The 16,545-nt window shown below is 50.8% G+C and overlaps 1 protein-coding gene across 1 annotated transcript in view; it reads right to left on the bottom strand.

Moving 5' to 3' along the window:
* The window catches only part of LOC119956995 (hemicentin-1-like), a 339,271-nt gene extending 324,580 nt beyond the window's left edge, over positions 1–14,691 (bottom strand). Inside the window, exons 1-3 of the mRNA XM_038784579.1 lie at positions 14,600–14,691; positions 7,061–7,113; positions 5,513–5,752 (exon numbers count right to left, since the gene is read on the bottom strand). Of these exons, the coding sequence (XP_038640507.1) occupies positions 5,513–5,752; positions 7,061–7,113; positions 14,600–14,691 (385 nt within the window). The remainder of the gene's footprint in view (positions 1–5,512; positions 5,753–7,060; positions 7,114–14,599) is intronic.
* Between the last annotated feature and the right edge of the window lie 1,854 nt (positions 14,692–16,545).

The raw sequence follows: 16,545 nt of genomic DNA, 5'->3' as shown, positions 1-16,545 counted from the left end.
CCCTGGAAGCTGGGAGAAAGTGCCCTGGAAGCTGGGAGAAAGTGCCCTGGAAGCTGGGAGAAAGTGCCCTGGAAGCTGGGAGAAAGTGCCCTGGAAGCTGGGAGAAAGTGCCTTGGGAAGCTGGGAGAAAGTGCCCTGGGAAGCTGGGAGAAAGTGCCCTGGGAAGCTGGGACAAGGTGCCCTGGAAGCTGGGAGAAAGTGCCCTGGGAAGCTGGGACAAGGTGCCCTGGAAGCTGGGAGAAAGTGCCCTGGGAAGCTGGGACAAGGTGCCCTGGAAGCTGGGAGAAAGTGCCCTGGGAAGCTGGGAGAAAGTGCCCTGGAAGCTGGGACAAGGTGCCCTGGAAGCTGGGAGAAAGTGCCCTGGAAGCTGGGAGAAAGTGCCCTGGAAGCTGGGACAAGGTGCCCTGGAAGCTGGGAGAAAGAGCACTGGGAAGCTGGGACAAGGTGCCCTGGAAGCTGGGAGAAAGTGCCCTGGAAGCTGGGAGTAAGTGCCCTGAGAAGCTGGGAGAAAGTGCCCTGGGAAGCTGGGAGAAAGTGCCCTGGGAAGCTGGGAGAAAGTGCCCTGGGAAGCTGGGAGAAAGTGCCCTGGAAGCTGGGAGAAAGTGCCCTGGAAGCTGGGAGAAGGTGCCCTGGAAGCTGGGAGAAAGTGCCCTGGAAGCTGGGAGAAAGTGCCCTGGGAAGCTGGGAGAAAGTGCCCTGGAAGCTGGGAGAAAGTGCCCTGGAAGCTGGGAGAAAGTACCCTGGGAAGCTGGGAGAAAGTGCCCTGGGAAGCTGGGAGAAAGTGCCCTGGAAGCTGGAAGAAAGTGCCCTGGGAAGCTGGGAGAAAGTGCCCTGGAAGCTGGGAGAAAGTGCCCTGGGAAGCTGGGAGAAAGTGCCCTGGGAAGCTGGGACAAGGTGCCCTGGAAGCTGGGACAAGGTGCCCTGGAAGCTGGGAGAAAGTGCCCTGGAAGCTGGGAGAAAGTGCCCTGGAAGCTGGGACAAGGTGCCCTGGAAGCTGGGAGAAAGTGCCCTGGAAGCTGGGAGTACGTGCCCTGGGAAGCTGGGAGAAAGTGCCCTGGGAAGCTGGGAGAAAGTGCCCTGGGAAGCTGGGAGAAAGTGCCCTGGGAAGCTGGGAGAAAGTGCCCTGGAAGCTGGGAGAAAGTGCCCTGGAAGCTGGGAGAAAGTGCCCTGGAAGCTGGGAGAAAGTACCCTGGGAAGCTGGGAGAAAGTGCCCTGGGAAGCTGGGAGAAAGTGCCCTGGGAAGCTGGGAGAAAGTGCCCTGGAAGCTGGGAGAAAGTGCCCTGGGAAGCTGGGAGAAAGTGCCCTGGAAGCTGGGAGAAAGTGCCCTGGAAGCTGGGAGAAAGTGCCCTGGAAGCTGGGAGAAAGTGCCTTGGGAAGCTGGGAGAAAGTGCCCTGGGAAGCTGGGAGAAAGTGCCCTGGGAAACTGGGACAAGGTGCCTTGGAAGCTGGGAGAAAGTGCCCTGGGAAGCTGGGACAAGGTGCCCTGGAAGCTGGGAGAAAGTGCCCTGGGAAGCTGGGACAAGGTGCCCTGGAAGCTGGGAGAAAGTGCCCTGGGAAGCTGGGAGAAAGTGCCCTGGAAGCTGGGACAAGGTGACCTGGATGCTGGGAGAAAGTGCCCTGGGAAGCTGGGAGAAAGTGCCCTGGAAGCTGGGAGAAAGTGCCCTGGAAGCTGGGGATAAGTGCCCTGGGAAGCTGGGAGAAAGTGCCCTGGGAAGCTGGGGGAAAGTGCCCTGGGAAGCTGGGAGAAAGTGCCCTGGAATCTGGGACAAGGTGCCCTGGAAGCTGGGACAAGGTGCCCTGGAAGCTGGGAGAAAGTGCCCTGGGAAGCTGGGAGAAAGTGCCCTGGGAAGCTGGGAGAAAGTGCCCTGGGAAGCTGGGAGAAAGTGCCCTGGAAGCTGGGAGAAAGTGCCCTGGGAAGCTGGGACAAGGTGCCCTGGAAGCTGGGACAAGGTGCCCTGGAAGCTGGGAGAAAGTGCCCTGGAAGCTGGGAGAAAGTGCCCTGGAAGCTGGGAGTAAGTGCCCTGGGAAGCTGGGAGAAAGTGCCCTGGGAAGCTGGGAGAAAGTGCCCTGGGAAGCTGGGAGAAAGTGCCCTGGGAAGCTGGGAGAAAGTGCCCTGGAAGCTGGGAGAAAGTGCCCTGGAAGCTGGGAGAAGGTGCCCTGGAAGCTGGGAGAAAGTGCCCTGGAAGCTGGGAGAAAGTGCCCTGGGAAGCTGGGAGAAAGTGCCCTGGAAGCTGGGAGAAAGTGCCCTGGAAGCTGGGAGAAAGTACCCTGGGAAGCTGGGAGAAAGTGCCCTAGGAAGCTGGGAGAAAGTGCCCTGGGAAGCTGGGAGAAAGTGCCCTGGGAAGCTGGGAGAAAGTGCCCTGGGAAGCTGGGAGAAAGTGCCCTGGGAAGCTGGGAGAAAGTGCCCTGGAAGCTGGGACAAGGTGCCCTGGAAGCTGGGAGAAAGTGCCCTGGGAAGCTGGGAGAAAGTGCCCTGGAAGCTGGGACAAGGTGCCCTGGAAGCTGGGACAAGGTGCCCTGGGAAGCTGGGAGAAAGTGCCCTGGAAGCTGGGACAAGGTGCCCTGGAAGCTGGGACAAGGTGCCCTGGAAGCTGGGAGAAAGTGCCCTGGAAGCTGGGAGAAAGTGCCCTGGAAGCTGGGAGAAAGTGCCCTGGGAAGCTGGGAGAAAGTGCCCTGGGAAGCTGGGAGAAAGTGCCCTGGGAAGGTGGGACAAGATGCCCTGGGAAGCTGGGATTTTGACTCTGCAGCTTTGGGGTTCTTTGGGAGTTGGACAGTTCGTGGCTGGAATGAGTGCAGAGGCTGCTGGGAGTGGAGGTGGAATGAGTGCAGAGGCTGCTGGGAGTGGAGGTGGAAGGAGTGCAGAGGCTGCTGGGAGTGGAGGTGGAAGGAGTGCAGAGGCTGCTGGGAGTGGAGGTGGAAGGAGTGCAGAGGCTGCTGGGAGTGGAGGTGGAATGAGTGCAGGGGCTGCTGGGAGCGGAGGTGGAATGAGTGCAGAGGCTGCTGGGAGTGGAGGTGGAATGAGTGCAGAGGCTGCTGGGAGTGGAGGTGGAATGAGTGCAGAGGCTGCTGGGAGTGGAGGTGGAATGAGTGCAGAGTCTGCTGGGAGTGGAGGTGGAATGAGTGCAGAGGCTGCTGGGAGTGGAGGTGGAATGAGTGCAGAGGCTGCTGGGAGTGGAGGTGGAATGAGTGCAGAGGATGCTGGGAGTGGAGGTGGAAGGAGTGCAGAGGCTGCTGGGAGTGGAGGTGGAAGGAGTGCAGAGGCTGCTGGGAGTGGAGGTGGAAGGAGTGCAGAGGCTGCTGGGAGCGGAGGTGGAATGAGTGCAGAGGCTGCTGGGAGTGGAGGTGGAATGAGTGCAGAGGCTGCTGGGAGCGGAGGTGGAATGAGTGCAGAGGCTGCTGGGAGTGGAGGTGGAATGAGTGCAGAGGCTGCTGGGAGTGGAGGTGGAATGAGTGCAGAGGCTGCTGGGAGTGGAGGTGGAATGAGTGCAGAGGCTGCTGGGAGTGGAGGTGGAATGAGTGCAGAGGCTGCTGGGAGTGGAGGTGGACTGATAGAAGGACTGCCTCAAGTACCGACACGGTAGCATTGTGGATAGCACAAATGCTTCGCAGCTCAAGGGTCCCAGGTTCGAATCCCGGCTTGGGTCACAGTCTGTGTGGAGTCTGCACATCCTCCCCGTGTGTGCGTGGGTTTCCTCCGGGTGCTCCGGTTTCCTCCCACAGTCCAAAGATGTGCAGGTTAGGTGAATTGGCCATGATAAATTGCCCTTAGTGTCAAAAATTGCCCTTAGTGTTGGGTGGGGTTACTGGGTTATGGGGCTAGGGTGGGGGAATGGGCTTGGGTACGGTGCTCTTTCCAAGAGCCGGTGCAGACTCGATGGGCCGAATGGCCTCCTCCTGCGCTGTAAATTCTATGAAAAAAAAACATTTTTTAAATAATTAAAATAAAAAACAGCCCCCTAGCCCTTACTCCTCATGCTCCCTATGTCCTACCTATGTCAACCCATGTACCCTGTACCCATGCCCTCTACCATCCTCTATAGCCCCTCAATACTTTAAATGCCAATCGGTGTCTCCTCCCCACCTACCAACCTTTTCCCTTACATCTACCATGCCAATACACCTAGTAACCACCAGGGGCATATCTCAGGAGATTAAATAAAATAAAGTTCTAAATATCTATTGCACACTTTATTTTTTTAAATCACACTCATTCATAAAAACCCATTCAATCATTTACTTCCTTCAGCTACATGATCCCTTATAAGAACAAACATTTTATTCAACTACTTCCCGTGGGCAGCACGGTAGCACAGTGAATAGCATTGTAGCTTCACAGTGCCAGGGTCCCAGGTTCGATTCCCGGCTTGGGTCACTGTCTGTGCGGAGTCTGCACGTTCTCCCTGGGTCTGCGTGGGTTTCCTCCGGGTGCTCCAGTTTCCTCCCACAGTCCAAAGACGTGCAGGTTAGGTGGATTGGCCATGATAAATTGCCCTTAGTGTCCAAAAAGGTTAGGAGGGGTTATTGGGTTACAGGGATAGGGTGAAAATGAGGGCTTAAGTGGGTCAGTGCAGACTCGATGGGCCTCCTTCTGCAATGTATGTTCTATGTTCTGTTATAAAAACATACATTGAAATTCATAGTCTCACTTCACAGAATCTACAAACACTTGGAACAGCTAATCAACAATAAAATGGAAGATACCCTATGCTGATAATGGAAGTTTGTGAAATCAGTCGTGCAACACAAATTCAGTAATGATTGCTTCTTATTTCACTCTGATTTTCTGCAGTTTTTTCTACCAAAGAGTTGAAGGGCTGGATTTTTAAATACCTTGACAGATTGACAGTCGTGTTTGACACTTTTGACAGACCCACTTGGCAACTCTCTTGGCAGTTCCAATGGGTTTATGCACTTTTTACACATACCAATGTCCACTTTTAACAATACCAAAGAGCAACTTTTCCAAAAGTACACATGACTTCCCCCAAAGTTATTATGGGACCGTATTCAAAGGGGTATCTACCTCTACAAAAAGCTATCCGACCTCTCCAAAGGACTTTGCAGTGTTCCGGACCAGGTCTACTCTGTGCATGTTATGTTTCATACACTTAGGTCACCGCAATCAGGCATATGTGAAGGCAGGTGCCTCCCCAAAATAGATACATGTGAAATGTGACCCACCCTCAGCCCTGCCTTCGCCAAAATAGTCGGTGCCATGTTTCAGAGCCAGCATTCCGGATTTCTACCTCTTCCACCTTTTTCACAATGATGGGAACAAATGGGAGTTCAGGTTAAAATGGGCACTGTATTGAATGATGGTGCAGGTTACAGGTTGTATGACCGACTCCTGCTCCTATTTCTTATGTTCTGTGTTTATTGGATTTAGTTAATTACTAAAGTTATATTTCACCTGAGTGAGGGTGTCAGGTGCCAATGCTGCCAGTGCTTTGGGAGGAAGGGTAGCGGGCGGAAAGAACTGCCAACAAGCCGAAGGTTTGCTGGACCGATTTACCATCTGCTGCTGCTTTTGTTTGGACTGCTGGCTGTTTAATGTTCTGTGTCTGGCTACCTTCTGTGGCCTGGATCAGGGATGGCTGGAATAGGTGACCAGATGCTGGGATAGCTGGAGGAAGGTGGCACACCTTGGAGGCCATGAAAACCCCGTCTTTGAAGGATGTTGGCAGCTTTCGTGTGATAACGACTGTTTCTGTTTCACGTTTGGAGGCCATGTAAATGGCTGATGCCTTTTGTACTGTTGCATATTGTTATTTAATGTTCAGAACTTATACGCTTGCTATTGTATTGTTGCTGTTTCTCGTTTAATGTCTGCTGTGACCTGTCTCACCTCCATGGCCTGGTGCCCTGGCGAATTGCCACTATTGGAGGAGGGGTGTGATCTATCTCTCCTTCCTCCGCTGTGTCCCGTGTCAGCGTGACCTTTTCCAGTAGGCTGTACTGCTTGTTCTCACGCACATGTACGCAAACAGGCATGCATGTACAGTAGTTCACATATACTCTATATGCACACACATTCTCACTGATATGCACGCTCTACGCGTACTTTCCAGTACACGCACTGAGCGCCCTTCCACCGTGTGGGTCTGCTGCTGGGGCTGCTGGGGCTGCTGGGGTCGGGGGGGGTGGGGGGGGGTTTGACCCAGCAGCTGGTAAGGCTGTGCTCTTTTTATTTTTTGTCTCGATTTGATCTTTAGTGGGCAGCTAGTGTCCTCATTGTTGCCTGTCCAGTGTACTCTACTGATGCTGGTGGAGGTAGGGGTATTCCCTCTCCTTCTTCCGCTACACACCATGTCGGCGAGATCTTTTCCAGTGGTCTGCGCTGCTCGTTCTCACGCACACGTGCTGTGACAGGCACGCACGCGCAGTCATTCACACATATACTTTTTATGCATGCACACTCTTACGCTGATATGCATGCACCAATGTTGCTGTACTCGCATTGGGCGCCCTTCCACCGGTGTAGGTAACTGCGGCTGGATGCGGCGGGTGGTGGGGGGGGGGGGGGGGGGGGGGGCAATGGTCCTTTGCTTTTTGAAATGCTCTGTACTCGCTTATATATTGTGCCGGAGCTATTCCGGGCTGAATTGTGCCCCTCTTGGGACGAGTGGAATGTTTTTCTCCCGACGCACTCCGTGTTGGAGTGGCCTTTCCCAGGAATCTGGGCCGGTGAGCCTTTCTGATGCACGGGTGGGGGGCATTGAGGAGGCGGGGGGGGGGGGGGGGGGGTAAGGTGGTGAGTGTGATCTGGGTGTCCTCATTGTACTGTCTTCGATACTTTGATACTGTTAATAAACTAAAATACACCCTGAAAGCAAGTTGAATTACTACTTACCCTTTTATAACTCACTATCGAACTCCCAACTTTCACCCAACTCCAAGACGCACTCTCACTCAGCCAGGGCAGCACTCAGTTCTTCATATCAGATCATCTTAATCACTCTTGGACTCTTCTTCCCCAGTCCTCGTTACTACAGAATATGGCCCTTACAAACTAGAAGCAATAAAAGTAGTAAATACTTACCCAACCTTGCCCACTACTTACCAATCAGCTCTTCCCCCTTTACGCCTCTACCTCTGCTGCAGGGCAAGATCACTCTGAAGATTTAAAAAGTTAAGAATCAAAGAAAAAAAGGGGAAAAGCACCGCGTTGCCCCCTGCACCGAATTCCCACTGATCGGCAAATTCCCAACATTCCCTCTGGCCGTCTCTCACTTCGGAGAGGTCACTGAAATGACCAGAAGATTTGTCTGTGATGTTGGCTGAATGAAGAATATTGGTGAATTGCCTGTTGAATGGCACAGTGAAATCCATCTGTAAAAGCAGGGGTGAGATATGGCCTGAACCTCAAACATCAGATCCATTTTTGTAAAGTGAACCCCAATAATATATTTGAGGTTTGTTATGAACTCTCGACTCAGGACCTGCAGACTGAAGCTTAGAAGAAGGAAGCAGAATGGGCAGCTTCAGGTGGTGAATGGATTGGTCAGAGAGGCAGTGGGGGAATAGTTAAAGGAGAAATAGGTATTGGAGGGAGTTGGCTATATGTCTTTAGGAGACAGGAAAGTGCAAATACAAAAAGGATTAGCGTGTCTTTCAAATTCAGCTTGTTTGTACTTGTTGGAAAATTATTGAGCACCTGGGAATAACTTACCAGCAATGACTACATTTTTCTGGCATATTTGAACAATTACATGAAAAGCTTCTGGAAAAACTAGTTTGATCTTGTCACTTCCCAGATTCTCCTTATAAGGATGGTCAGTGCAGCTTTCTAATTGTGCAACAGTTTAATTTGGCCAGTCAAAGGCTACAGGCGAACGCTGAGACAAAAAGGGAAGCAAATCATGAATGGAATGATGTTTTCTGGGTTTAGAATATAGATAGATCATTGAACAGTACAATGTGTCTCATCACATCCTCGAATTCAATGAGGCTTGTGAGGCATGACCTGCCCCTCACCAAAGCCAAGCTGACTATCTTTAATCAAACTATGTTTTTTTAAATAATTATAAATCTCAGAATCCTTTCCAATATTTTACTCACCACAGATGTAAGACTGATGAGTCTGTAATTCCCAGGGATTTCCCTATTCCCTTTCTTGAACAGGGGAACAACATTCACCTCCCTCCAATCATCTGGTACTACTCCAGTGGAGAGTGAGGACGCAAAGATCATCGCCAACGGCACAGCAATCTCCTCTCTAGCTTTCTGTAGTAACCTTGGGTATATCCCGTCAGGCCCAGGGGACTTATCTATCCAGATGTTTTTCAAAATTTCCAGCACATTCTTAATATCAACCTGTTCAAGTCTATTAACCTGGCTCACACTGTTCCCTCTCTCTAGTGAATACTGAAGCAAAATATTCATTTAGGGCCTCCTCCATCTCCTCAGACTCTAGGCACAAGTTCCCTCCACTATCCCTGATCAGCCATACTCTCACTCTGAATGTGGTAGTATGACTAGAGGTACTACGGTACCTTGCAATGCCGAGACACCATTGGTGGAGAAGGCTCGCTGCTCATTGGCCCAATGGTATGTAACACTAGTCACCCATTGGTCAGAGCTGTAAGGTAGCTCCGCCCAGTAAGGCGGGGTATAAGAGCCCGTGTATCCCCCACAGCTTCCTTTCTGTACCTGAACTTCTGGGGAAACATCTTGTCTATTAAAGCCTTCAGTTCGGACTACAACTTCGCTTCTATGGTCAATTGATAGTGCATCACTGATCATCCTCTTATTTCTCACATAAGTGTAAAAAGCCCTGGGATTTCCCTAATCTTTCCAACCAGGACTTTTTCATTCCCCCTTCTAGCTCTCCTCAGTCCATTTTTGAGTTCCTTCCTGGCTACCTTGTAACCCTCTCGAGCCGAGTCAGATCCTTGCTTCCTCAACCTTACGTAAGCTTCCTTCTTCCTCTTGACTAGAAGCTCCACTTCTCTTGCCATCCAAGGCTCCTTCACCTTCCCATTCCTTCCTCGTCTCAGTGGGACAAAACTATCCAGCACTCGCAGCAAGTGCTTCTTAAACAACCCCCACATTATGTTGTGCATTTCCCCAAGAACAATTGTTCCCAATTTAAGCTTCTCAGCTCCGGTCTAATAGCAGTATAATTTCCCCTCCTCCAATTAAATACCTTCTGTTCCTATCCCTCTCCATGACTATGGTAAAGGTCAAGGAGTTGTGGTCACTGTCACCGAAATGCTCTCCCACTGAGACATCTGACACCTGACCTGGTTCGTTGCCGAGCACCAAATCCAATATGGCCTCTCCCATAGTTGGCCTATCTACAGATTGAGCCAGGAATCCTTCCTGTACATACCTGACAAAATCTGCTCCATCCAAACCATTTGCACTAAGGAGGTTCCAGTCAATATTAGGGAAGTTGAAATCACCCATGACAACACTTGTTACTTCTGCACCGTTCCAAGATCTGCCGCCCAATCTGTTCCTCCTTCTCTCTGCTGAGGGGTCTATACAAAACTCCCAATAAAGTGACTGCTCCTTTCCTGTTTCTGACTTCTACCCATACTGACTCAGTAGACAAACCCTCCTCAACTACCTCCTTTTCTGCAGATGCACTCTCAAATTAACAGTGCCACTCCCCCTCCTTTTTTACCTCCCTCCCTATTCTTAAAACATCTAAACCCCGGAACATCTAACAACCATTCCTGCCCCTGTGAAATCTATGTCTCCGTAATGGCCATAACATCGCAGTTCCAAGTACTGATCTGTGCTCTAAGTTCATCTCCCTTATTCCTGATACTCCTTGCATTGAAACAGACACACTTTAACCCATCCCACTGAATGTAACTTTGCCCTATCAACTGTCTATCCTTCCTCACAGACTTGCTACATAATATTTATGCCTGTTCAACAGCTACCCTATCCTCTGATCCATAGCTCTGGTTCCCATCCCCATGCAAAACTGGTTTAAACGCTCACGAAGAGCTCTAGCAAACCTCCCACCCAGGATATTGGTGTCCCTCCAGTTTAGGTACAACCCATGCTTCATGTACAGGTCCCACCTTCCCCAGAAGATATCCCAATGATCTACATATCTGAAGCCTTCCCTCCTGCTCCAGCCCTGTAGCCACGTGTTCAGTCGCTCTCTGCTCCTTGCCTCACTCGCACGTGGCACTGGTAGCAATCCTGAGATCACTACTCTGCTCGACCTCCTCTTTAGCTTCCAACCTAACTCCCTAAAATCACTTTTTAGATCCTCATCCCTTTCGTAGCTATATCGTGCACCACGACTTCTGGTTGCTCCCCCTCCCCCTTAAGAGAGAGGGTTTGGGGACATCTGTTTGGTTCTAATCTGTGTTTAATTATGTTTTTGACTTGTAGGAAAGCGGGAATGCCAAAATCCAGGATAACATGCATCAATGCAAACTCTAGCCCGGAAACTCACTCTGGCTTCTTTTCGAACCGGGGCGAGTCTGCAATGCCGCTAGTCGCAGGTGGGATTCCTGGCAGCTTGTTGAATTGGGAGTGAGGGCTAAATTGGGATTCTCGCCAGGCGACAAAACCGTTGAGAGTCTCCGGGCTCACTCCCCCTGGCGAGATCAGGTTACCACCAAGAGAGGGTGAGAGTCTGATCCAAACTAATAACCATTCATTTAAATGTAATTAGGGGTTTGAAGCAGAATGCTCTGGCCTCCCGGGATGCTCTCACCCGCTCTGGTTGTGCTGGGCCACGGCCCCCTCCATGCCGGCCCCACAGCCAACCTCCTGTCTACCCCTGGCTACTCCCCCCAGCCCTGACAGACGCCCCCCCCCAGGCGGTGGTACGGATTTCGATGAAGTATAGCGATGTTCCATATAGAATTGGATCAGTGCTCGTTCTATATAGAATTGGATCAGTGCTCGTTCTATATAGAATTGGATCAGTGCTCGTTCTATATAGAATTGGATCAGTGCTCGTTCTATATAGAATTGGATCAGTGCTCGTTCTATATAGAATTGGATCAGTGCTCGTTCTATATAGAATTGGATCAGTGCTCGTTCTATATAGAATTGGATATCATCAGCAGTAGGGATTTACAAGGTTTTAGAATGCTTGATTTAGAGAGGACAATCCACTCGATATTGCCTTCCTCATCACTATCCAATTGTATCTGCTAGGTATCAGATGAAGACAGGATTATGAATTCTCAGGAGCAAGGTTCCTACATGAAGAATAATCACTTGGGCATGATATTGGCACCAAATGCCACTGTGGCTGAATTTCCCCTCTCAGGGCAGGAAACAAAGATTGGGAATGTTTCTCGATGTTAAACTAGTCCCAGGAGGTGGCGTGGGAACAGCCACTCACTTGCAGCCTCTTGAAAAAGAAGAGCCAATCAGAGACTTTCCTGCTTAAGAGGAGCAGTAGGCGGTAGAACATATGTAAGGGAGAGGGTGTCTCCATTTTGAAATGTCCCCTCTTCAGAATCTTAAATGAAGAAATGACAGCCTGACTATTTTTGGGGAGATTTGAGGTGGGAGGGAGGGAGAGACGAAGGGAGGGAGGGAGAGACGAAGGGAGGGAGGGAGAGACGAAGGGAGGGAGGGAGAGACGAAGGGAGGGAGGGAGAGACGAAGGGAGGGAGGGAGAGACGGAGGGAGGGAGGGAGGGAGAGACGAAGGGAGGGAGGGAGAGACGAAGGGAGGGAGGGAGAGACGAAGGGAGGGAGGGAGAGACGAAGGGAGGGAGGGAGAGACGAAGGGAGGGAGGGAGAGACGAAGGGAGGGAGGGAGGGAGAGACGAAGGGAGGGAGGGAGGGAGAGACGAAGGGAGGGAGGGAGGGAAGAGGGAGGGAGGGAAGAGGGAGGGAGGGAAGAGGGAGGGAGGGAGGGAAGAGGGAGGGAGGGAGGGAAGAGGGAGGGAGGGATGGAGGGAGGGAGGGAGGGAAGAGGGAGGGAGGGAGGGAGGGAAGAGGGAGGGAGGGAGGGAGGGAAGAGGGAGGGAGGGAGGGAAGAGGGAGGGAGGGAGGGAGGGAGGGAGGGAGGGAGGGAAGAGGGAGGGAGGGAGAGAAGAGGGAGGGAGGGAGAGAGATCCCCGACAGGGGGACATGGCTGCTGCTGCACTCAGAAAGGCAGAGAGGGAACGTTGATTATGTTAACTTATTTTATTTAAATTTGGTTTATCTAATTTTAATTTATGGTTAAGTTCTCTTGTTTGGGGGGGGTGGGGGAATGTGATACATGTGATGTTACGGTATGGGGGGAATTGTGGGTGTTATGGGGCTGTTAGTTGCATATTACTGCTTTTTGCTATACTTTTTGTTATATTTTCTGCAAAAAATTCCAATAAAAAAATTTAAAAAAAAAAAAAAAAAGAAAGGCAGAGAGGGGCTCTTAGTGACAGGACCCCCTGGCTGACACTAAACCTACCCTTGTTGCTTGCTGGAACCTGCAGGTCAGTCTGCTTTAATGAGGCTGACTAGGCTCTCTGCCAGCTCAGACTGAGCAGCTACCCCTGCTGCTCGAGGAAAGCAGCCTCTTATTGGAAATGGAATCAGCTGACGGGGTAATTTTAGATCCTTCCTGCCTCAATTAGGGGCCCTAAACACTGTCTCCATGGCTTCAGGAGAGACGAGATTGGGAAACAAATAAACACATTCACTGTGCAACACTGAAATGTTATCGGCTAAGTGTTGAAGGATGTAGGCTCCCTACTTGTTAATGAAGATAATTTCCTCCTAACAATAAAGGTCATTGAAGGGTGGTCAAGCTCGCGTTGAATGAGTATATGACAGAGAGAGCCATGTGAGGGTGACTTCAATCTGTTATCTCCGCTAACAGAAGCAATTTTCATGATAATTGCAGTTTAGGTCAAGGTTTGTGTGTGACATTTTGTGTGGGATCTATTTATAAAAATCTGATCATTTCCTGGCATCTAAAACTTGCTAATCCATTTAAAGTTAATTTGTGTTAAAAAATGCTTACTGTGTTAAATGTGGTCATCTAAAAGCAGACGATGTTGCTCAGAGTTGTGATGATGACTGCTAGTTTATTATTATTAATATAAATCACTGCCGAATAGCTCATTGCCAAATCAAACATCCAATTGTCTTGACGAGACATCTTTATTTAAAATGCAGAATAGGTTTGAAGTGAGAACATTTAGATACTGCGACAGAATTGCAAAACCTTAAAGTATGAAAGGCAGCCCGTCAGCCCTTTGTTGCTGTGTTGGCTTTTTGGTAGAGGTAATATAATTAGTCCCACGTTCTGAATTATTGTCCCTTCAAGTTTACCATCAATTCTTTTTATTAATTTTTTAAAAATAAGTTTACAGCACCCAATTTATTTTCTTCCAGTTAAGGGTCAATTGAGCGTGGCCAATCCACCTAACCTGCACATCTTTGGGTTGTGGGGGTGAGACCCACGCAAACACGGGGAGAATGTGCTTTTTATTCATTTAAAGGATGTGTGCATCGCTGGCTCCGCCAACATGTATTGCCCACCTCTAATTGCCCTGAGAATCTGGTGGTTCTTGAACTGCTGTAGTCCATAGGTGTAGGTACACCCACAGTGCTGTTAGGGAGGGAGTCCCTATGTCAATGTTGAGTCTGCTTTCACCTTCCTTTCATTCAGTCATGAAATGAAAAAATGAAAATTGCTTATTGTCACGAGTAGGCTTTAATGAAGTTACTGTGAAAGGCCCCTAGTCGCCACATTTCAGCGTCTGTCCGGGAAAGGGCGGCATGTGGTGCAGTGGTTAGCACTAAGACTACGGCGCTGAGGACCCGGGTTCGATCCTGGTCCTGGAGTGTGGAGTTTGCACATTCTTCCCGTGTCTGCGTGGGTTTCACCCCCACAACCCAAAAGATGGGCAGGGTCGGTGGATTGGCCACGCTAAATTGCCCCTTAATTGGAAAATAAATAGGCCGGGATTCTCCAAGCCTCTGCCCAGAAATCACGCTCGATGCGGGAGCGGAGAATGGGGGTCCCAGACCCGCAATCGGCTCCGATGCCGGGACGCAATTCTCCACGAACCGGAGAATAGCCGGTAGACACGCGCGCGTGGTCGACGCGGCGCTGGTCGGGTGCCGTTGAAAGAGTTCAACTGGCGTGGTTCCAACCTGGTTCCACCCGGCGGGAGCGCGGACTCGCGGCAGTGTTGGCCGTCCTGGTGGTGAGGGGGGGATCAGACTCTAGGGGGGGGGGGCTCCACGATGGCCAGGCCAGTGATCAGGGGCTACCGATCGGCAGGCGTGCGTGATCCGGGGGAGGGGGGCCCCATATTCCTCCACGTTGGCTCCGCCAAGTTGTGGTGGGGACGGCGCGAAAATGGCCACTGCGCGCAAGGGCGGACCCACGGCGGGAAATGCAGGACCCCGTATCGGCAGCAGGAGCCGCGGGGCGCACGCCCGGGCCCTGCAATCCCTCTTGAAATCGGAGAATCACTCCAGACTTTATGAAAAAAGGAATCATTCTGTGACTTCCACATTGTCAGCATCTTATTTTCAAATTACCACCTATTTCAGAAAGTAGTTACAGAGTTGTTGCAGTGTAGGAGTTGTATCGAGTCGGTTAAATAAATAAATATTGAGTTTTTCTAACAGTCATGGCTTTCCGTGTGGTCACTCGCCTGGAATCTTACGCTGGCGACGAGGGTGGGATTGGCAGGCTGGACTGTGGTCCCAACTCCACGTGGATCTCGCGGGGTCTTCCAGGAGCCATGTACTTGCTCATCGTAGACACCCATTCAAAGTGGATTCGCGAGCTACGATTGAGAAGCTCTGACAAACGTTCAGCAGGTGTTGGTGTCAGACAACAGCGCGACTTTCACAAGTACAGAATTTGGCACTTTCATGAAGATGAACAGGGTCTGCCATGTGCGGACCGCACTTTACCACCCGCCCTCCAACGGATTGGCCAAATGGGTTAAACAGACTTTTAAATTAGGAATAGGGATGCAGACCTCCGGTTCCCCAGAGACCAGGCTGGGCCTCAGGCCTCAAACCACTACCAGAGTATCACCGTCACAGTTATTAATGGGCCGTAGGCTGCGCACGCGACTGAGCCTCATCCTGCCTGACATTGGAGAGAAGGTCCACGACCACCAGGAACACTCTGAAGCACACGGCCCCAGTCGCGACCCCCGGGGCCAGCGGGCGGTCAATTTCAGCCCCGCTTGACCCAGAGTCACAACACAGGTGGAATTAGATTGTATTTAAGTAGCCAAGGTCCTTGGTTGAGACAATAAACTACAGTCACCAGGGGTGGAGTTCTCAGGTCTCCCAGCCGCCTGTTTCTTCACAGCAGAAGGTGGCGCAGCATTCATTGTCAGCGGGAATGTCTGCTCCTGCTGCTGTGTGAACTTCAATGGAAGTTCCCATTGAAGCTATCCCACGCTGTCGAGGATACGCTCCCAGCGGGATCAGAGAATCCCACCACAAGCGAAAGCCTGAAGACTTCGGCTCAGGTTTGTAACTTTTACACAAGTAGCCTTTTATATGGACAATATTGTAATTAAACTGACAAAAATGTAACTGACCATCGAACACCCCTTTCCCAACTTCCCCCCGACCTAACTCACCCCAGTCTCTCTGTACACACACACACGCACACAGATAAACAACACAGAGGGAAGAGGGTGGTGGATAAGGATAAGGATCTTTGATGCACTGGGATGATTTCCAGTCAATGTCTTTCTGAAGTTCAGGTTTTCGCTTTGGTCCTTCTGGGTTTGAGAGGGTTTTCCCTGGCAAGGTTGGCTACCTTCTCTGCAGACTCAGCATCATTTCCGGTTCACAACAAAGGATGTGCCAGACACTCACTGCTTTCAGAACAATAAAGAAGTTATTTCACGTCAGGAAGCAGGAGATAGAGAGAGTGGTCATTTCACTTCCAAGGTCTAAACACTTCTGCCCAGTTCTCTCAGAAAGCATTACACATGAACCAGTCTCTGGCTGTTGTCAGGAAGAACACCATCCCCAGCCAACCCACCAGTTGCCTGTTAACCAATCGAACTGACTCCCTCCAAAGCTAGTTCCTAAGATCCATTCGGTGCCAAAGATTCTGGCTTCTCCTCTCCCAAATACAAAACCTGGGAACATAATGTCCTGGAAACCAAGCTGTTTCAACTTTCAATCTTCTGCTTCGAGGCACTGCCTGATAATGGATCTGTGAAAAATGGAGGCGCAGGTATTATTCCAAAAGGAAGTTTTCAGTAATGAAACAGACCTTTGTCCTTTACCATAGTGAATAGAGGCTGTGACTTGAATGCCACATCAATAGAGTCATAGAATGTACAGTGCAGAAGAAGACCATTCGGCCCATCGAGTCTGCACCATCTCTTGGAAAGAGCACCCTACTCCATCCCCATGCCTCCACCCTATCCCCATAACCCAGTAACCTCACCTGACCTTTTGGACACCAAGGGGCAATTTAGCATGGTGAACCTATCTAACCTGCACATCTTTGGACTGTGGGAGGAATCCAGAGCACCCGGAAGAAACCCACGCACACACGGAGAGAACCTGCAGACTCTACACAGACAGTCACCCGAGGCTGGAATTGAACCCAGGACCCTGGAGCTATGCA

This window comes from Scyliorhinus canicula, chromosome 25 (genome assembly GCF_902713615.1).
Source record: "Scyliorhinus canicula chromosome 25, sScyCan1.1, whole genome shotgun sequence".
NCBI lineage: Eukaryota > Metazoa > Chordata > Chondrichthyes > Carcharhiniformes > Scyliorhinidae > Scyliorhinus > Scyliorhinus canicula.
This window is presented reverse-complemented; position numbering and strand designations above follow the sequence as displayed.